Here is a 22674-nt window from a genome sequence, read left to right as displayed (position 1 = left end):
CCTTGGTTTGAAATTGGGCAGCAAAGATTGAGGTGGCTTCAATCCATCCTTTGTTTTTTCTTTAGCATATTATTTTTGTTCAAAGCTATTAAAAAACAGAAGTCCTGAGAACAACATCCAGACTTAAGCACGTAACATCTTAAATTGACCAAGTAAGCTGAATTTGTTCCTGGTGGTGCCAGATGTTAATCCTTGCAAGGATGAATGATCTCAAGGCTTTTGGTTTGCTGACTTTTAAGTTGTAGATAAATACAGGATTTTAGACACTGGGTTTTAACTATTAAAGTATTGTAGTGATCTAGACTTTTAACTCTAATCTTGTACTGGGTTATATGATATAATCAAATGCACTCTGAGTTGCTTTTTAACTTCTTTAATTTTGGGGATTTTTCTGTGGTGTATCATTCATAGTGACTACTCAAGTGATTATTCTGACTGGACGGCAGATGCAGGAATCAATTTGCAACCACCAAAGAAAATTCCTAAAATTAAAACAAAGAAAGCAGATAGTAGTTCAGAGGATGAAGAAGGACCTGAAAAACAAAAGAAGCAAATCAAAAAGGAAAGGAAAAAAGGGATTGAGGAGAAAGATGGGCCATCAACCTCACCAAAGAAGAGGAAACCCAAAGAGAGAAAACAAAAGGTTAGATGTTCTTTGTATATTAAGAATGCTCCTTTCTACTGTCTCAGAAAGAATAAGTTTAATGATTCAGTTATGTATGCAACTTAATATTGTCTTATTTGAAAACTCACCGTGACTTTTACTCATAATAAATGACAACTCCTTACTCATTGTAAGTTAAATGATAGGTTGCTGTAATGATACACTTTCTAAATATGGTGCATTTCATTTAAGGAACAGTTTTAACGTCCTCGAGACCATCTTTTCTCAGACCAGAAACTTCCTTTGTATTGATGTATTGGTATAACATGTGCTTGTAATTTTTCAGCTGTACTGAATCTCTCCCCTGCATAATTGTGCAATCGTGTAATTTTTCTATCAGCTCCATGATGCATGATATTTGCATGCTTGCCACTATTTCTACCAAAGGGAATTTCACTTGATCGGGATTTTGTTGTCTGATTGTGTTTTGTTTCCTTTCTAATATAACCATGTCATTCCAGTTTAGATCAGTACATGGAAATTTTCAATGACTTCTCTTATTTTCAGTGTGTTGTGGTTTGAGGGTGTGTGTGTGTGTGTGTGTTTTGTTTTTCAATTGAGTATTAGATCCAAAGACTTTGTTTCTTCATTCTTTCTTTAAAGAGACCAGAAGTGATCTATCTGGGAGATGCTGATTGCTTTCATAAGCTCATAGCTTCTATTTTTGCAGTGCCCAAGGAAACAAACCAAATAACTGTATTTTGTTTATTTATAAGATTAGGAGTCCTTAAGATCATTATTTCAGCCCTCATTAGATTGCCAAATGACAAAACAGCTGTTTTAAAGATCTGGTTGGCATAGTATTAGCTTTGCTGTGAATCTTTGTAACAATGTGCAGGATATTAGGTGATAGTCTTTATTCTTTGATTAGACTATTTTTTGTTTGTTGTACACAGTCATAAGTCGCTGTGTCAATACTAATAGTATCTTGCTATTTACGCACTCCTTACTGGGCAAGAAGCTCGAAGTCCTCACTGGTAGAAGTTCTTCCCAATTCCTGAACCTGAATTGAAATTAGGACTTTCCATTGAGGAAAGAATTTTTGACTGTCTTTGTAGCCTGGCACAGAATCTTAGGAATTAAGAAAGGACCAGACAGTGAATGTAATTCTTCCCTATTAATGCATTAGCTGATAAGATCTTTAATGGTGCTTGCATTTCTAATCCCTGCACCAAAATTCGATGTAAAAAATGGTACAACAGTGAAGAAGGGTAAGAAAGGAGCACCTAGGAAGATCAAAGGGTACAGAATATCTTTAATTTGGGACAGACACAGAGGCTGATTTTTAGAAGGGAGAGAGTTTGGAGGAGATATGATAAAAAAGCTTTTATAAAACTATAAATGGTTTAGAAATTAGTAAATAAGGAATTACTTCCTTCAGCAGTGAGATATAGCACCTGACGACACAGACTTGAAGCTCAAAAAAGAGCCTTTCCCCATTAAACCCCAACCTCCCAAAAGCAAACAAAATCCCCAAACCACCTGAGTATGTGATTAGATTGTGGAACTAATTAATAAAGGATTTAGTTTCAGAAATTATTAGACAAATTCTGTGGGACTAGTCTCTTCTTGATGATTAACTGACTTCAGGCTTGACTTCCTAAGGGTCTTAAACTGATGATTAATGTGTTAAGTTAAAACAAGGGAAGATTTTCTGTTTAAAGGCTGTTTCTTACTACCTTCACATAGCTCACCAATAAGCTAGACTGACTTTGCTTTGATCCAGTGCATCATTTTTTCACAAGGCAGACATGGTTAGACCTCAAAATACATAAGGTCCTTCTGTGTTAGTGATTTATTGCAATGGAGAGGTTCTGTTTTGATTTTGTTTAACTGTGTGTATGCTTTTACCTATGGGTACCCACTGGTACTCCAGTGGTGCACTCAAAGCAGTTCCCATCCTGGTTGAAACTAAGTTTGAATTTGTGCAATGGAATTACACTTGGAGTATCTTTTTTTGCAGTCTGGACATGGAGAGTCTTCTGTCACTGGCCATATCGAGTGGATTTCTCTACAACCATCCAAGGTTGCTTTCAGTACATGCACAAGATTCTTTTGATAATTTCAAAGCAATCTTGCTTAAATGGTTGAACAAAAATCTGCTTTATCTGGCCTATTAGATGTTGATGTGCAGTGTGCACCTAGGACCAGCAATTGCAGTGAGCTTTATTAATAACTCACAATGTGGACATAGAATCTTAAAATGCAGTTCCACGGGACATTATATTATAGTAAATATGCCAGTAGGTAATGAGTGTACCCAGTCTAGGTCATTTCCGCGTGCTTTGCCTCTGTTTGTATTTGCTAATGTCTTCCTCCTCATTCTTTGGCATTCCTTAACTCGACACTGCTGTATGGGCAGAGGCAACCTCCTGAATTTAGTTGAAGAGAGCAGCATATTTCAGTTTTATCTTTTTGAGTAAGAGACATAGTTACTGTAGTGTTAATAAATTCAGTCTTTCTTAGAAGGGCCCCACCGCCACCCCCAAAACAAACAAAGGGAAAGAAAACAAAAAAAAAAACCCAAAAATGAACAACCAAAACCCACAACTAAAAAGACCATTGAGTTTTTCGGATTATTAATGATTTCGGTCTTGGTGTTACTATATGCAGTTAAGTAACGTTTATCTTCACACTGGCAATAATTTCCTTTTTACATTAAATGTACTGCAGAAACAGCAGTTGACTTTTAATAAAACACCCCCCAAAGCTTCCCCAGATGTTAGTTTATTCATATTAATCTTCTGTGTGCCTTTTCTTCAGAGACTGGCTGTGGGAGTTCTGGCAGAAAATGGTTTGACACTGGAAGAATGGCTGCCTTCAGCATGGATTACAGACACTGTTCCTCGTCGGTGCCCATTTGTGCCACAGATGGGGGATGAGGTATTGCAGTTTTTCCCTCTGGGTTCTTGCTTCTTTCAGCTTGTTTTTGCCTTTTTAAATTTTCATATGTGTGTTTTTTTCCACAGACTTATTTTCAGACTGTTTTGGATTTTCATCAAAACATTCTTCGATCTGGCTAAAATTTTCTTTTACTTCATTTAGTCTTTCCCGTGCTTAAAATATTCTGCACAGTGTTGCTTTGACTTTTCCATGCTGTTGCAGTAATATACCTTTTCGTACTATGCTCAGTATCTTTATTTCTTTGATATGTATACAGGCTGTGTGAGATGCTTTATCTAGTAAAACTAGTCCTCCTTAGTTGTAGAGCATATTGTGTGCTTAAGAACAGGTAAGAAATCAAATGTGAATTTAAGTTGTTTGAATAACTTCAGTTCGGGACTTTTGTTCTCTTATAATAGAAAACCATGAGAAGTTTTGTATATATATATTACACAAACTAGACTTTAAACACCTTGTAAACATGGTCCAGATGTCTCAAAATACAAGTGGACACCCAGCAGTTTCTACTTTGGAATATATAGCACGTGAACATTGGAGTCAATTTTATGAATAACAAGTATCAGATAGAAGGCAATCATGAAAACTGTAGTCTTTGCATGTTTCCTAAAATCCACTCAGGTCATAATAAGTAGAAATAGCTGGCGTACACTGTAATGTGTAGTCTCATTGGCTTTTCAGGGAGTGACATGTTTCTGAGATTATAAACAGAGTTCTTGTATAGCTCACACTTTGAGAATGGAGTTGGAGAAGTACTTGATATGGTGGAAAAGTTGATTGAATTTGGTCCTGATCTAGAGCTGATTATAGACACCACCTTAAACCGAATTGAGAGCAGAGGTTGAATATGCAAGCAGTTTTGTTTTCACTGGATCACTTCACTGATGCTGTTCGCAGCACAGCTATGCAAAAATTACATCAGCATTGCTAGTGAGGGAGGGAAGGAGCACTTCAAGTTGAGGACTGCAACTGGAGAAAATGCTTATGTATTTATTATACCCTCCGGCAAGCATGTTTTGGAGACTGTGCTATTCAAAAGATCAAGTCCAAATAAATATATTTGGTGCTTGATACCATCTGCATACAATGAAGCTGCCAAGGATTTATCAGTACCGTATTACTCAGGAGACTTTAACATCATATCAGGTTTGTAAGATAAACTGGTATGTTTGGTTTGGCACCTGCTGAACAGCATGTGCAGGGCATACTAGGAATATCTCAGTATTCAGCTGCATCCTTTTGCTGAAAAATGCTTTATATTGGTGGACAGGAAATATCCTGTTCTGTGCCTAGAAAGTGGGAGTTGTTGCACCAATATAGAGCATGTTTGTAATCAAGCTGCTCAGTCTAAAATTCCATCTCTGATGCTTGCCCTTCCCGGATTTGTTTAAGATATGAAAAGAAGCTATTCGTCTAGAAAGTTACTTTTGAGATCCGCAGAAATAAAAGATCAATTTAATATAGAGAAATATTATGTGGTCTTCAAACATTTTGGTGGATGGTTGGCATGTTCTATAAGGTTTGGGAGGAGAGAGATTTCAAATTCATTCTCTTACAGCTGTACAAACAAGTTAGAAAAAACAGTAGTGCTATATTTAGTTATACTCAGTGCATAAAAATAGCATATACCATCCATTTTCTCTTTCTGAATACTGTCATTTACGGATCATTTTCATGTGTCTTGAGGAACAGTGGAAACACCAGAGAGATGGGACTGCAATTTCCCAGTCTGATTATCAAAACAGAATGCATATTCATTGGAGTATTCTACCATTAACACGATAAAGAACAGTTTTGTCTGGGTATTACAACAAACATGCAGAAGCAGGAATTTATCAAGATTTAAAATATAATTTCCCGGAGAAAGACATAAATTCTTTTTTCCACATTATGTTTCTAATTTGTTCTTTTGGCAGAAGATGCGATGCTTGAAGCCAGTTACAAAATAAAAATGTTTCGCTTCTGTAAACAATGTGTTGAATTTATGTAAGGGTTTAGCAGAAACAGTAAGTGTAGGAGGAATTGTTTGTAGCTTGTGCCACAGTGGATTGTTGTTTTAATTCACTGAAAGGTATGGGAAACAATTGTCACAATGTTGACAGCGTGATTTAGATTGGCATTATTTTAGGTCTGTCTCTCTGTAGCCTCTGTTCCTTTTTCTGCTAATTCAGTTCTGATAGTGCATAGGAGATTCTCATTGCTTTCATGCCTTCTATAACTGTTGTGCATTTTCCCCCATGAGGATACTGTCAGTGTTGAATACTCTGAAAAACAAAAGCTTAAAAATAATTGTGCTGCCGAGTCCTTCTCTATTTAGGAAAAAAACTGAATAAAATTGCCATGTGACGTTAAGAAAGTTCAGCAGCTCTTAATGCAGAAACCTGACAGGCATTTGTTTGCAATGCTTTATTAGGTAGCAGTTTTGGAAAGCATGTAGAAACACAAATATTAGTGTGTTTGTATAAATATTTTAACACTTACTGAGGGCTTTTTGCGCTGCTTTTTTGTTGTTGAGTTGGACCTGTGCAATTAATTATTGTTTCCTCATCCTACTTGATGGAAAGCCCATGTTTGTGGATTAGGGCACTTTTAGAGGATGTTTTTAATCAGAATGCTTCTGGAATGCAAAATGGAATACAGGTGTTTATCAGGTCTTTGTTCTAGATAGCTTGGGAACTTTCTGTTTCTCATTTCAGATATATTTCTTCAATGTATCTGTAAGGATTTCATCTCACTGCTTCATTACAGTCATGGTTTATAAGAAAAACATGCATCCACATAGTATCATATACAATGGGATCAAAGTAAATCTAATAGAATCTGGATGTGTGAACTGTGGAATTCTGTAGTGGAAGGACCTGAAAATTTTTAATAAGCTCTTGAAATTTCTATTTTCAGTTTGTTCCTGTCTTTGTTAGGCTGTTTACTTGGTGATAAGGAAACGAACATCAAAATCTTAAAACAATAACAAACAGATGAATTTTCCTTCAAGAGTATATTTCTACTGAGAAAATATATTTCATCTGAGAGAGTTGGGGCTGTTCAGCCTGGAGAAGAGAGCGTCCAAGGAGACCTTAAAGTTACCTTCCAGTACTTGAAGGGGCTACAAGATATCTGTGGAGGGACTTTTTACAGGGGCAAGTAGTGATAGGTCAAGGGGGAATGGCTTTAAATTGGAAGGGGAAGATTTAGAAGTAGACATTAGGAAGAAATTCTTCACGATGAGGGTGGTGAGGCACTGGCGCAGGTTGCCCAGGGAAGCTGTGGCTGCGCCATACCTGGAGGTGTTCAAGGCCAGCTTGGACAGGGCCTTGAGCTGGTGTTCTTGTGGTGGGAGACGTCCCTGTTTGTGGCAGGGGGATTGGAACTGAATGGTCTTTAAGGTTCCTTCCAACCCAAACCATTTTATCGTTCTATATATCTTGCGCAAAAAAAGATATGATTAGCCAGATAGTGAATTTAGTGTTGCGTGATTGTCATGTTGTTCATCACTGTAGGAGAGTGATGAATAACTGGGTGGATTAGTGGAGTTCATGTTACTGTCACTGAATTATTCTTTTGTGTGCTGGTAAACATGTTTTTGTTACTGATTTTGTTTTGGTCTTGCGTGTAATTTTGCTCACAGGGAAAATGGTGTTCCAAACAGTTCCTGCTTTTTCTGTAAATGTTTCTGCTATACCTTAATTAATTTTTTGAGAACTTGCTACTTTTGCAGGGAAACAGTGGAAAAATGTTGATGATAAAATAGAAATTATATACACTGCATGGCAGTGCTATGCTAGTATTACAGCTCCTTGAAGTGTTTATTAGATAACTGTCACGTTTCCCTTTCAGGTCTACTATTTCCGACAAGGTCATGAAGCATACGTTATAATGGCTAAGAAGAACAAAATATATAGCATTAATCCCAAGAAACAACCATGGCATAAAATGGAATTACGGGTATGAGTTTTTTAAATTTTTGTTTGTATATTAATATTTTAAAATGTTTGGAAACTAATTGAAAGATTCTTGATACAGATGTTTCTAATGTTGTGCTCTTAGTATTTTAAGATAAGGAGAAAAAGTTAACTTAATAAATAATCAAATGAAATTAGACTTTCAACTATACTCTTTGAAAATAAGCTATTACTTCACAATGTAACTTGTTTGGAAAATGTTTTGCTATGAAGCATAACCACCTCATCTGCTCAAGGAAATGCAGAGACTACATTTCAGATACTTGATTTTGACATGTTCTGGCAGAAAACTGATCTTTTCAGCATACCCCGTTTTCATGTTTCGGAAAGCTATTTGGAAAGTGCTCTTAACTTCACTGGTGGTACATAACATTTTGTTTATTCCAGGAGCAAGAGCTGATGAAAATTGTTGGGATTAAGTATGAAGTGGGATTGCCTACTCTCTGCTGTCTTAAACTAGCTTTTCTTGACCCTGATACGGGTAAACTAACTGGAGGATCATTCACCATGAAGTAAGGAAAGCAAGATTATATTAAAATTGGGGCTTTTTCTGGGGGGGAGTGTGAGGTTGAGGTTGAAAGTTAAAAGATACTATCAATGTCATGACTTGAGCTTTTGCTTTTGAAGTGTTGAATTCGAAGTGTTATTTTTTTATCTAAGTGCTTTACTTTGTTTTTATTGTTTTATCGCTTAATAGTTGTGTGTTCTGTTGTAATTAGGTACCATGATATGCCAGATGTCATAGATTTCCTAGTTTTGAGGCAGCAGTTTGATGATGCAAAACACAGGCGATGGAACATAGGTGAGTTGTGGGGGGAGTTTTTTGGTCTACCTATTTTCATAACAACTTTTTAAAAAGTACCTTATGGTAAATAAGTCCTGATATTATGCTGAAATCAGAGAATAAGCTCTGTCCATATCTGGATGTGGAGTCCTACTTTGTTCTTAACTGAACAGCAAGCAAACAAGATACTAAATGTGATCTGAAAAAGAAAGTGCAAAAAAAAATTATAAAAACCTCAGTTGTGTGTTTGCAGAGAGGAATTAAGAATAGTTTTTAGAAATACTGTAGCCTATATATTTATCTTCCTTTGGGTTGAAGGCTCTCTTACAACTGTATTGCTACTACAAGGGGTTTTTTTGTTTTTGAGGAGGTGTCCCCTAATTTCTGGTATTTCTGCTGGAAATATTAGGAACACCTTTGCCATTTAAAATCTATGATCTCTAGATCTCTTTATAATTGTTTGAACCGTGTTCTAAAACCCATATATATAGTTTAGCTTAATTGAAATTTATGTAATTATAAATAACTGTTGTGCGGTGTGGGAATGTTTTTGATTCTTTCTATTTTGCTTGTGCGTAGTTATTTTGAAGTGTTGGATACTGGAGAATGAAAATTAGGAAGAATGAAAGTTAGGAAATACATATATTCTTACTCATAAGAACAGCCTTAGATTGCCCCCGAAATTTAAAAGATCAGCAAGTATTACTTCTTCAGCTTTCAGGATGAACTCTGTTCCCGTAAGAGAGAAATTTGCATGTCACAGAATCACAAGGTTGGAAAGGACCCATTGGATCATCGAGTCCAACCATTCCTAACACTCCCTAAACCATGTCCCTCAGCACTTCATCCACCCGTTCCTTAAACACCTCCAGGGAAGGTGACTCGACCACCTCCCTGGGCAGCCTCTGCCAGTGCCCAATGACTCTTACTGTGAAGAATTTTTTTCTGATATCCAACCTGAACCTCCCCTGACGGAGCTTCAGGCCATTCCCTCTTGTCCTGTCCCCTGTCACTTGGGAGAAGAGGCAAGCTCCCTCCTCTCCACAACCTCCTTTCAGGTAGTTGTAGAGAGTAATAAGGTCTCCCCTCAGCCTCCTCTTCTCCAGGCTAAACAACCCCAGCTGTCTCAGCCGCTCCTCGTAAGACTTGTTCTCCAGCCCCCTCACCAGCTTTGTTGCTCTTCTCTGGACACGCTCCAGAGCCTCAACATCCTTCTTGTGGTGAGGGGTCCAGAACTGAACACAGTATTCAAGGTGCGGTCTCACGAGTACTGAGTACAGAGGGAGAATAACCTCCCTGGACCTGCTGGTGACCCCATTTCTGATACAAGCCAAGATGCCATTGGCCTTCTTGGCCACCTGGGCACACTGCTGGCTCATGTTCAGTCGGCTGTCAACCAGCACCCCCAGGTCCTTCTCTTCCGTGCAGCTCTCCAGCCATTCTTCCCCCAGTCTGTAGCGCTGCATAGGCTTGTTGTGCCCCAAGTGCAGGACCCGGCATTTGGCCTTGTTACCGTGTTTACAGTCTTACATGCACCATTAAGTCCTTTCCAGTGTTTCAGTATGTTCTGTGAAGTGAAATGCTCCCAAAAGTTGAAGTATTGATAATTTGCCCTTTTTTTTAAAAAAAAAAAAAACAAAACAGGTCTCAGTGCTTTACACATTTTCTGTAAAGGAGCAGTGAGTCTCTTGTCTTTTGAAGTACATCATGGCATCCTTGCATGGGATGTGTGCCTTAGCAGTAGATGTATAAATTACATGGTACTATATTCCACGTCACCTCATGCTTTACATTATGTTATTGAAAAAGACAGCTAGTCTTCAATTGTGTAGGGAATTTAGTAAAGACCCTGGACTTTGAATTCAATAGGAAAGGTAAACCTTGGTTTCTTCTTTAAAAGTCATTTCAGTTTAAAGATTCCCTAGGAGACGAGATTGTTCAACATCTACTAATGTGTCACCAAGCTTTGCTCTTTTCCTGATGGTTGTGGATCTGTGGTCTTGTTCTCCTCTGCAGTGCCATAAACGTTTTCCCACAAGGTCACAGCAGCAGTAGAATGACTGCTGTACCTTGTATGTGAACAGCCTAGCCAGAACATCTTGTCAACTGTTGTGATAGAAATCCAGGAGTGGAGAAGGGACTTAAACGTGTTACCTTTTCTGCTTGTAAGACTGTGAGCACAGATAGCATCACCTTCCTGGGTTGGCAGCTGTATTTCTAGAAACTTGCAGTGTGGAAAGAATTGGAGCTAGACAAGAAGCATTGAAAGTGCCTGAACCTCTTATCAAGCCTAAAATATAAATAATGTCTAGTAGTCTGGAAGTGTCTTAATATCAGCTAGTAAGTTGGACAAGTAGAGTTCATTCTTTTATGTGGTAAAATCATCTTCTTTGAGATCATATGAAATGCTAAAGCAGAGATAGCCAAGACACTGCTGTTATAACTGTTGCTGCTCTTCCAGGAGCCTTGCAGAGTGCTTTCCCACTCTCTATATCGACACTTTGGATATTTTTTTAGTGTATGGTTATGTACTTGGAACGAATCGTATGCTTTTTCATTGCAGTGTGGAACACAATATAAAAATGTTCCTTGAAAGTAGATCTTTTTCTACCAGGACAGGGAGAAATTTCTTAGAACTGTACGTGAAACTGTTCCTGACTATTTGACTAGGAATTTAATTGAACTGATTTAACTGAATCTGAAATAAACAGGATTCATCTAATGTGCTTATTTCTTTTAAAGTTTCACCATGCTCTTTATTAACAAACAGGTATTTTTTTCATGTCATGCAGTTGCTGGTTTGTCTTCTTGGGACTGCTGTCACTATCTTTTATCATTCCTCTGTTACTTTTGGCATTTAGCCTGCAAATCAATATTTTTTATAGCTACTAGTCAGAGAGTCACTGGATGATACATTTTCTGACTCCACATTAAGTCATTAAAATGTTGATCTTTCAACCGATACCAATTCTTGGTGGTTTTGGTGGTGGGGTTGGTGTTTTTTGGTCTGTTTTTGTCTGTGTTATGTTTGGTTTAGGGAAGAATATGTGCTAATCTGTGATATTTCTATTTTTTAATATTAAATGTATATTAAAGTATGAGTCCATTCAGAAAGAACAGGCTAATGAAATTTGAGTAGAGACAGGCTCTTATTTCTACTCTGATTCTCTTTACTGCATGTCTTTTTTTTACTATAGTGTAACTAGTGGGCTAGAAGATATCTCAGTAGGATTCTTGCAGCTTTACCTGTATGTCTATGTATGACAGTTGGTTGTACCTGTCTCTTAAAGGGCCACATTAAGTTCAACCTATATTTTACATCTTCATCAAGCTAACATTATGTGGTGATGCACAGTTCTGGAAAACTATGCCAAATCTTTGTTATAATAAGAATGTTTGGTCTTCTGTCTGCATAGATAAGATAACACAAAGGGCGTTGGAAAAATAGTGATTCAAGAGATTGCTCTGGGGGCTTTTTCAGTCATGTTGTTTTCTGCTTTAGCATTCTGTCCATAGGAATGCCGTGGCTCTTGAGGAATCTGAAGCGGCTGGCAGTGTACGCTCCTAAGTGATTTTGATCTGCCTAATATTCAGGCCCTTGAAGGCACTAACAGTTCCACCTACACACGTTTCGTTGTAAAACTGATCATGAGGGAATGCCTTGTTGGGAGACTGTACTATAAGAGCTCTTCAGAATAATTTGTTCCTTTAAAATAAAGCATCAGCTCTTATTTACGTTTTTAATCTTCCATTTCAGGCATTTCTGTCATACTTGGTTTAGTTACATTCAACACAAAATTAGGACTATTGGTGGAAGCTTTGTAATTGTCCTAGAATTATTTCAAATCCATTAAACTTCAAAAAATAGCGCGGTAAAGAAGAAGGAACATTTTTGAGAATATATTTACTTCCTATTAATGTAGACAACAGCAGCAAACATTTAGGCAGAGTGTGGATGTATTGAAAAAGAACAAGGATTGCAGCAGTTGAGGGAGTGCGTGTATTCAAATCCTACAAAACCAGAAATGTGCAGTTCTTGGAACCTCAGGCTTAAATTACATTTGTTCTTGTATTGACCGAGCTGAATACTTCCCTAAAAATTGTTTTGAAGTCCTACGGCATGTGTAACAGAAAATGTTAGAATTTATGATGGTGTATAATACACGTGTTCTCAAGTGTAATTTTTTTTTTTATAATGCTTCTGACCTTTTTTCTCAGATAGACAAATGCTTTGCAGTAGTGAAACTGTTTCAAGTCATAGTGAATTACCTTGCTAACCTTTTGAAGAAGCTTTAATAAATTCTGTTCTTTTATCAGTCACATTGCCTGAGTGGTAAAGGAGTCCGAGTTACATTTGTGTAGCTGAAAAAGCACTTCAGGAACTAAGGGGGAGGAGCTCAGCAGCATGTAAAATACTACTTCCTGTACAAAAGTGTAATGCTGCTCAGATTTTTAAGAGTTTGTAGTGTTTAAGGCAATTAGATTTGAGTCTTAAAAGTTATGGCATTTAAATGTCTTGCCTTTTATATAAAACTAAGAAATAAAATTAAAGAATATATAGATAGATTTGCAAATCATTAAATTTTTAATGCCATATTAACTTTCATTTTGGTTTAAAAGCAGCCTTCAGAAAGAATTCAGTTTTTTTTTAAAACCTGAGTATGACTTGCATTTGCCTGTTGATTCTACGAGTGTTGGAAGGGATTTCTGTATTCAAGATCAAGTCAAAGGTGTCTAAAAACTGCTTTTTGTAGAAGGAGTAAGAAGCCTCGTTTTGATTAAATTATTTTGTCTCTTACCTAGGTGATCGTTTCAGGTCTGTGATAGATGATGCTTGGTGGTTTGGAACAATTGAAAGCCAAGAACCTCTTCAGCCTGATTATCCTGATAGCTTATTTCAGTGCTACAATGTCTGGTTAGCAAATTTATCTTCAATTTTTTTTTTTTAAGATTAATTATTTTGTATGAACTTGCTTTCATTAATTTCAGTTGTGCATCTCACTGTACCAGTTTGTTATAATACTCTGTGGTATATAAATAAATAACGTTACAAACATTAAATAATTACGTTGTTGAAGCAATATTAGTAGATAATTTAAATGTGGTTATTTTTAAGCTGGGACAATGGTGATACTGAGAAGATGAGCCCTTGGGACATGGAGCTGATACCAAGTAATGGTATGGTACATTAATAATGTAATTTGCTTTAAGAGTGTATTTAAAGAAGAAAAATAATGTTGTGTGGTTTTACCTAAATAATCCTGTTTATCCTGGGGAGCAGAGGGAAGGACTGCAAATAAGTTGCATTTGAAGAACATCCTTAAATCAATTATTAAACCTAAAGCAGGTCAAGATAAATGAACTGTGAAAAGCAGCCATATTTAGGCCAACAAAGTGTATGTTGGAAGTAGAAATGTCACAAATTATAACAGATGTCATACACTTAAAGTTAACTTTTTGTACGGTGAGGGAGGATTGAAGATAAACCTGTGCCCTTTGCCAGCTGTGAGGAGGCTGGCTGCTCTGAGACCTGTCAGCAGGCCAGCAGACCTTCAGTGCTTTGAAGATTCAGCGTTCACCTGTGAGATAGTTTGACAACAGTAACATTTGCTCGCTGACTGGCCCAGCATGTGTGGCAGACAGACATGCTACAGAGCAGACAGCATCGCATGGGCACTGTTTGCAGACCAGAATGTAGTATTTCTTCTTTCCTCACTTGAAGTTTTTGGAAGATTTCGTAGAATTCTTGTTAGAATGAAGCGGAATCTGCATTTTTCCTTGTTTTTTTCTAGGAAACGTGATGTCACTCATAAATAGAAATAACTATTTCTTAACTCTCTTCAGTTGTAAATGTATTCACTTCAATTTTTCATTTTGGTTCAACCCTTCTAGAGGGTACCTCTTAATCATTAGTAAAAGAGAAAAGTTAGAGTTATAACATAACTAAAATAAATAATTAAAATAAGAAGATTAGCAAACTTTAACCTGACTTTTCTGCTGTATCCACAACTACTGGCTTTTGTTACACATTCCTTTTAAAGAAAAAGTTAGAGGAGCACTTTGTTCCTGAAAATCCAGAACGATTTCCTTTACTCTGAAAATCTGCTGTTACATTATGAATTGTTAAAGTTAAGTAGGCCCTTAAGAAGGCTAGGGTGGTTCTAATTTTGATGCTTAGAAGATCCGGTTTTAGTATTTGACCTCATAAAACTGTGACAAGGTGGATCCACTACTTGGAGACTGTTTTAGCCTCTACATCAAAGTCATTATCTTAAACTCCATCTTAAAATCATCGACAATTCATTACCAAAATAATTTATTACCAAGAATTTCTGTTAAAAAAAAAACAAACCGAAGGAAACAAAGAAAACCCCAATGAACTTTAACTTTGATACAGGAGTTGGTTGATACTTCGTTGGTTTGAAAAGAAATTCTGCCATTAGCTATTTGGAATAAATCTTGTTTCATGCGGGACTGGTACACCAAACTGCATTGTGAGGATTTAGATTTAACATACAGCAATGCACAGAAAGGATACTGGATGCATCCAGAATGTCTTTGAGCAAATCAAGATCTAGGCATTTGCTTTGGTTAGTAAAATGATACATATCTTTGAATTACAGGTATATGTCTTACACAAGATACAAAGATTTAGTTTTTATTTAGTTTTCATGTTACATTCTAGCTGTATTTCCAGAAGAACTGGGAACTAGTGTTCCTTTAACAGATGATGAACGTAGAACGCTGCTCTACAAACCTCTGGATGGAGAGTGGGGTTCCAGGACTCGAGATGAGGAGTGTGACAGAATTATTGCTGGAATAAACCAACTCATGACTCTAGGTAAATCCTGAATAATACAGGAAACATTTTTTTTGTTAAATTTTTCAGACTGTGCTTGTGTACCTCTAGAACAAGTGTGATAAAATACACCTTTTACCTCCTGATGAACTGGACCAACATTTCCTTTACACTTTTTTAAATTTTTCGTATAGTGAGTACATACAAAACCCCAAATTTTTTTCTGTTTTCAGATGTGACTGTTGCTTTTTGATAGAAAACCCAACCCCCTAGCATATGTCAGATTTTACATGTTAGAACAAGTACTTGATTCTGCTTTAGCTCCCAGAATATAATATACTTACTTAGAGAATGGCTAGCTATAATGTGTAGATTTCCCCAGTATTAGCCTTTTCTAATTCCCGTTTTGTTCCCCACATTGCCGTAGTTATGTAATATGTTGAGGGAAAAATACCTGATTTCACTTATTATGAAAAGCCACTTGCTGTTTGGTTGTAGAGCAATTACTCTTCACAGACAGCTTCTGAAAAGGTAGCTGTTAAAACATTTAACGCATCTCTGCAACATTTACAGGATCAAAGTTGGGTGCCCGAGTAGAGATCTGTCAGTGAAACACAGGCTGAATCATAAGTCTTCTGTAGGTTTTGTGGTCTGCAAACTCTATTAGGTCAGCAGGCGGGTTTTGGGGGTGGCTATGGTCATAAATATATAAGTTGTTATGGATAGCTTGTTTTAGCTGATTTTTATAAGTACTTAAAGTAAGGTAAGGCACTTACGTTTCAAAAAAGCCAGAAAACTCTTAACTCTTAAAATCCTTCTGGTACCTAAATGTCTTGTGTAATGGCTTCTTTGGTGCCATACTAGGTAAAAAGCTTCTGTTTGCTTCCAGAAGAAACACAATATCCATACAACGTAGTACTTCAAATTATAGAAGTACATTAAGAAAACTTTTGAGGAAATGACATTTTAGTTGTTTTCACTCTAAGAGTTACAGTTTTACATTTTGCATTACCTTGTATGGCATACTGCTTGGTTTGGGATTTAAGTAGAACATATGTGGTGCAGATTGGTACAAAGTAGCAGTTGCTAGAACATTCCTAATCGTAAGTAAACAGCTTTAGAAGAAGAGCAGTCTGTTTAGCAGCAACATATTTTCTGTTTTTAGAGACTTTGGGGAAAGAGTTTAAATGTTTTTTTATTTTTGTGTTACCATACTTTCCCTCCTTGTATAAAATGTTAGGATGATGTGTCTAAGCACTCCTGCTTCTAAGTACAGGAGAAAAAAGACAAGTTTGTGTAGGTGCACAGACTTAAATTGCTCAGCAGTCTTCTAGCATTATGGTAGATGAGGTTTAGAACGCTCCTTTGCTGTTAGGGAGGGATAGGAGGTTGTGTTTCTATTTTATGTGTGAATTTCCCCATACCTTAATGAGATTGAAATAGTAGTGTAAATTTATGGTTAGAATGTAATGCATTGCTTTGTTTGAAAATGGGAAAATGGCAATATAAAACCAAATGAGACGAGCCTGTGTTGTAAATAAAAACCCTGAATTGCATGTATTCATATACGTGTAATTTACACGTATTTGAAAAGTGGATTTAAATATATATTTTACATGCACGTGCCATGTCTCTGAGGAGTCTTCATACACAACAATGGGCAGTCACTGTAGTGATTATGCTTACAGCATACACCTCGGCAAGCACTTTTATATGTGGACTATCGCAAAAATTCAGGATATCTACAGCTGTTATTGCTGTTTTGGGGAAAATGCTGTGCATTTCAAAGATGAAGAAATACCATATGTTGTGGGAGGGTCGTCATGAAATGACTAATCGACTTTCACTGTGTATATAACTTTGATTTTTTTATTATTTTCCTTTTTTCCTCATCCTGTTTAGATATTGCTTCTGCATTTGTGGCACCTGTGGATCTTCAAGCTTACCCAATGTATTGCACTGTTGTGGCATATCCCACAGACCTCAGTACCATTAAACAAAGACTGGAAAGCAGATTTTACAGGTTAGATCGAATTCTCAAGTTACTGCTGTGAAATACCGCCAACCATGGTTTTGGTAGCTCTTTGCCTTTTAATGCCCAACCGGGGATGGGGTATGGGTGTGCACATTCTGTTTCCCCCATCTTCTGTCCTTGGTCTAGGTTTACACTTCATAAAGTTTAAAAATGACTGAACATCTCTTCTCCAAAATGTATTTTAGAATTATGTGGCATTCAGATTCCTGCTTATGCAAGTGCCCTGTACTGTGTGAGATTCAAATTGCAGGACCAGAGACTAGATTGGTACAATGACTTTTAGTGGAAAAGATTGTCTTCACTCTTTTTTTTTTTTTTTTATAACTGTTTTTTAATAAGAGAAAGCTTAGAAATATGTCAGCTATTTTTGTCCTGATGCACATCCATGTAAGAGTATCCTCCTTTAAAGTCCTGCTGTTTCCTTTGGTTCTTGAGATATTTCTGGTTTGAAAATCAGTGTCCTTCTAACACTTGTTTTGAATAAACATGTATAGCATTTTATTTGAGGCCAAATTTCGAAGTAAATTTGTAGCACTTTATGCTTATTAACTGAAGATTCAATTATGAATTAAAATAAGTCTTTGATTTTCAAAAACCTCCCTGTTTTTTTATACTATGTATATATATATATTTATATACTATGTATATATATATTTATATACTATGTATTGTATGTATACTATGTATTGCAGTAATGCACATTGTTCCACGTGTATTGCGTGGTATGTGGCAATCCACATTTCACCTCTGTGATGTACTTTGCAATCAGAAGTGAGAACTTCTTGCTGGGTTTTGTTTCTGTTGTCAAAAGAGTGGGAAGTTATTGTTGGTAATCAGCATAACTTCTTCAGCTGGCCTCTGTAGTATTGTCAAGGCATGGTTAGGCAATAAGCAACCACTTTGTGTTGTGTTTTCCAGTGATTTTTTTTTTTTTCAGATTACTTGTGATTTTGGTAGCTTTTCATGAGGCATTTCTTAAAATATATTTTTTCTCTTCTGAACCAGGAGTCTTAGCGTGCCTGTAAGTTTGGGGTTCTTTAAAAAAAGCAAAACAAAACAGAAAAAATAAGATCTTTTCCAGTTACTACTGGTATTGTATAGAACTAAATACTAGACCCATAAAAATGATTATATTACATCTAAATGCTTATGCTACACTAAATATGTTAAATGATCCCTTATTTAACTCTATAAAACACTGTGCAGGATTTCTTTTCATTATGTTATGCTTCTGTGAAAATAGAAGATTGTGTATATTTGCAACTTCGATGCTGTCAGTTTTTATTTGAAATTGTATTATTTTATTGCATCTTTTTTACATTTGGATTTTTTTTGTTTTTTTTTTTTTGCTTTTGTGCATCACTTTTTACAAAGTTGTGGCTATTCTGTGGTTAGGTCATTAAATCAGAAATATGTGATGAATTCTGATCACTTTGTCTGTCAAAAAATGTATACTTTCAGTAAATTTTATTACTATTTTGTTAATCCTCATCTGTGAATTAAGTGCTATAGGGTGGGATATGTATATCATAAAGGACTCATAAAAACTGAATTTTCCTGAGGAACATCAGCTGCAAATTCTTAAAGCCATTCATATAAATTACTACTGGACGTAACATGAGAGCAGGAAGCCTGAGAAAGCTGCCTTCTGCTGGTCACATAGGTTAACACATTGAAGTGTGCATGTTTTCTGATTTACTGTAAAAAATTATGAATAGGATAATACTCTGGAAGAAGGTTGTAAAGCTTTTACTCCTGTTTTATATACATTACTAGAAATCAAGTGTCTCTCCCCCACTCCTTTCCCTCTTGTCCTATACAGGCGCCTTTCTTCATTAATGTGGGAAGTCCGGTACATAGAACATAACACTCGCACATTTAATGAACCTGGAAGTCCTATTGTCAAATCTGCCAAATTTGTCACAGATCTTCTGCTGCACTTCATAAAGTGAGTTGCTTTATAGGTCTGTTGGTAAGAGGCAGGAATATCAAGGTATTTAACCTTTTCAGATCTGAATTTTAAAGTGAGATAGTTCTGCAACTTGAATAAACCTGTTTTCTGATGTTAGGGTGAAAAAGCATAAAGCTTATCTTGACAAAGAACGTGTGATCTTGCAAAGCAAGATTTAAGTTTTTTAGTAGATAGATTGGCATGGTGTATTATTTCAAGAGCCTTTCTGCTAAATGATAAAAATGGGACCGAGTATCTTCATGGAGCGATAGATATATTTATAGGTAAATTAGGAGTTCTAATTTTGAGTTTGAATACTGCCTCTGTTAGCATAATCGTGGGCATTTATAATGTCATTGAAAATGGTGTTCAAGATGCAAAATAAAAATCAGAAGCTTTGTAGTTTATAGAAATAGTAGCCTTTCAAATCTTCTTTTTTATTACTCTATAGAAAAACTCAATGAGAAATGTTTGATTTCTCATGGTCACTTGATACATCTGCAGAGCTAGAGTGAACGCTGCTGCTCCCACCTTGTAGAAATGGCAAGCTACTTCATTAGTTTTACAAAAATCAACATTTTTAGTGATTTGATTTTTAAGCGCTAAATTGAATCTTGTTCTTCTTTTTTGTGTGTGTTGTCAATTTTAGAATATCATTGCATATTTGGACATTTGGACTTTTGACTCTGTGCTGATCTTTGCTATCTTCAGTGCCAGTGATTTCTGATATTGGCTGTAAAGTGAAAAAAACCTGCTTTAGATGTTAAAAGCTTGAGTGAAATAGAATTTTAGGAACAGATACGTATCTAAAGGGCTTCTCTTGTTACTGCTTTTTCTTTACCATCTTTGTTCTGCATGTTTTTTTTCTGATTAATTAAGCAACTCAGGGTTTTTCAAAGTATGTGTTTTTAATTGGCTTGGCTAAATTATTGCAACACATGGATATTCTTATATAATAATGGCCTATAGGTTGAGTCTATTAATATACTCATTGAAGTGAACTAGCAAAGTATATAGATGAAGCCCAGACCTTTTCTTTTAAGGGTTTGATCTGTAGGGTGGAAGACCTAGAATGTGGAAGGCAAACCCCATAGTCCTAAGGAGAGTGAGATGTCTAGATGCCCCTGAGAGTCTAAGGCGTAGTCTGTAAGTTACCCGAGTCTTTTAAAAAGCAGAAAGTGGGAGCGTGGGGGTGTTGTTTGAGATCTTCTCCGCCAGCCGTTACAGTGGTAATCCCAGTAGCCCATATTATTCATCGCAATTCCAGTGTAGAGTTGCTGAGTATTTACTCCCTTTTTCTGGTGATTTGTATTGCTATGTAGTAGAACACCTTTGGGCTTTCTTTCATGTAGGAGTTTGCTATATTATGCAAGAACTAAAAATCAGTGTTTGTTTTGCTGATTTAATTATGGAGGTTTATACAACACCAGTCTTAGTCCTTACACAAATAAACATTACATTTAGAAATAACTTGCATCATGGATGCTAATGTATTAAAGTGCCCTTTATATGGTATTGTATTAGATTTTTCTGATGCTAATAAATTCATGGTAAAGGATTATGATTTTTTAATTTAAAAAAAACTAACACCATTAAGTGTCTGTATTTTTTAGTGTGTGGATAATATTTTACAGCTTTTTGAGCAGAAGATTAGCTTTTATTACTGCAGCCTTTTTAGCATTCGTATAACACTAAATGATACTATTTTATGTGGGAATGGCTTTGTAAACATTTTCCTTATTCTAGGCAAGATGAATTGAAGGTGGAAAATAAGTGTTAATGTGTTTCTTTTTACACAGAGACCAGAGTTGCTATGACATTATTCCATTATACAATGCAATGAAGAAGAAAGTGTTGTCTGACTCTGATGAGGTAAGTGGTTGTGTCTTAGACATTGGCATTGACAGACTGGAGAAGCGGGACCGCTGTCTCTGTCCTGCTGGATACGAAAGTACTGTTTTCAGTCATTGTAAAGGAGTGGGGTGTTCTTTTCTGTCCATTCTGTCTGTTTCTTTTTTGTCAGCTGGAAATCTGGGTAAAAATCCACCCTCCTCTCTCTCTGGAGAGCTTTAGCTATTTATTGGAGAATTTAGATGCTGCTTAGACTTCTGAGAGTTTCTCAAAACTGACAGTCACATAAATGCTTCCCAGAGGGACGGGGATAGAACTGTAAATACTTAAATTATAAGTGACGTATAAAAGAACTCACCTACTCATATATGCTTATATTTTTTTAACCTTTTTATGCGACTCATTATCTTGCTCAAAGGAAGAAGAGAAAGATACAAATGTGCCAGGAACTTCCACTAGAAAAAGAAAGGTAAATATGTGTGTTTGTTTATGATTTATAGTGCTATAAATAATTAGAAATGCATTTGTAAACTAAGGAATGTAAAACTGAAAATGTTTTTATTATCATGTAATCTCAGCTTTTGGGAAGCTTTGAACTTCAAGTGAGGTGTTATTCTGTCTGTGCCGCCACGTTACAAATTCATTGATGAGAACCTATATCTTGCAGGGTGCCTTTTCTGTTAGGTTTCGCAAAACCAGCTAGTTTATTTAATATATACTAGACAATATTGTCATTTCAGGATCATCAGCCAAAGCGGAGGCTACGTAATAGAGCTCAGTCGTATGACATTCAGTCATGGAAGAAGCAATGCCAGGAGTTGCTGAATCTTATTTTTCAGTGCGAAGATTCTGAACCATTTCGGCAACCAGTGGATCTCCTTGAATATCCAGTGAGTATTTAACAACAGGAAGACTAGTTAGAATCCAGTTCTTAGATTTTTTTTTTTTCCTCAACTTGTTACCATTTTTCCAGTTCTTTTAATTGAAACTTTAGACAGTTCTATTGACACAAATTTATTTTTCAGTGCTTGGTTGTCACTTGATAATGGTTTTTGTCTTCTTAAAGCAATTTTTATAAAAACTGTATTTCTCTGCTTTCTTAAATAAAATGTTTTATGTTCAGGGATGCCTATGTTGTAAAGTAAATTACAGCTTTTGCAATTAAGATGCATCTTTCCTTTTCTGGGTGAGATATATATGAAGCACATATGTTTGGTTGCTGCATGTGACAAATGTTGTCATGGATTATTTTTGTTTTTACTTCAGAAGTATAAAACCAAAGTAATTTTCATATTGCAGTCATCCGGGTTTGATGCAGAAAAAATACCCACTGACGAACTGTAGTGAACCATTAACTGTAGTAACAGTGACTGACATTCACGAATTTGACTTTCTGCCTGGGTGATAACTCTGGAGTTCGGATAGCTGTGAGCAACCACTTGTAATTACAGAGTATTTTAACGCAAAAGCCTTGTCGCCTTGGATCTGTTTTAGCCTTTTAGGCTAGTTTTACTTTAAGTAACAAGGCAAAGGTTCTGCATGCTTTCCTTCTAACACATCTTAAGTTTTCATTTAAAATATCACTCTACGGTGATTAGCTTGGGGGAAAGTAATCATCCCAATTAGAGAAAAAAAGTGCTTGTCTTTCAGAAGTCACTGCTAGGTCTGTCTTGAGCCTTCTGCAGTCATTGAGCACTGTAATTTTTGAAGTAACCTAAAGTTTATGTTGT

General features: G+C 36.3%; 1 protein-coding gene across 3 annotated transcripts in view; it reads left to right on the top strand.

The window, feature by feature from the left end:
- Positions 1-22674, top strand: part of PHIP (pleckstrin homology domain interacting protein) — a 113715-nt gene that overhangs the window by 77701 nt on the left and 13340 nt on the right. For all 3 annotated transcript variants that reach the window (XM_054063684.1, XM_054063683.1, XM_054063685.1), the window contains 13 exons: positions 412-643; positions 3428-3547; positions 7400-7507; positions 7912-8036; positions 8244-8326; positions 13112-13223; positions 13425-13486; positions 14994-15149; positions 17010-17130; positions 18965-19090; positions 20893-20965; positions 21363-21413; positions 21685-21834. In XM_054063684.1, the coding sequence (XP_053919659.1) occupies positions 412-643; positions 3428-3547; positions 7400-7507; positions 7912-8036; positions 8244-8326; positions 13112-13223; positions 13425-13486; positions 14994-15149; positions 17010-17130; positions 18965-19090; positions 20893-20965; positions 21363-21413; positions 21685-21834 (1519 nt within the window). The remainder of the gene's footprint in view (positions 1-411; positions 644-3427; positions 3548-7399; positions 7508-7911; positions 8037-8243; positions 8327-13111; positions 13224-13424; positions 13487-14993; positions 15150-17009; positions 17131-18964; positions 19091-20892; positions 20966-21362; positions 21414-21684; positions 21835-22674) is intronic.

This window comes from Cuculus canorus, chromosome 3 (genome assembly GCF_017976375.1).
Source record: "Cuculus canorus isolate bCucCan1 chromosome 3, bCucCan1.pri, whole genome shotgun sequence".
Lineage (NCBI taxonomy): Eukaryota > Metazoa > Chordata > Aves > Cuculiformes > Cuculidae > Cuculus > Cuculus canorus.
This window is presented reverse-complemented; position numbering and strand designations above follow the sequence as displayed.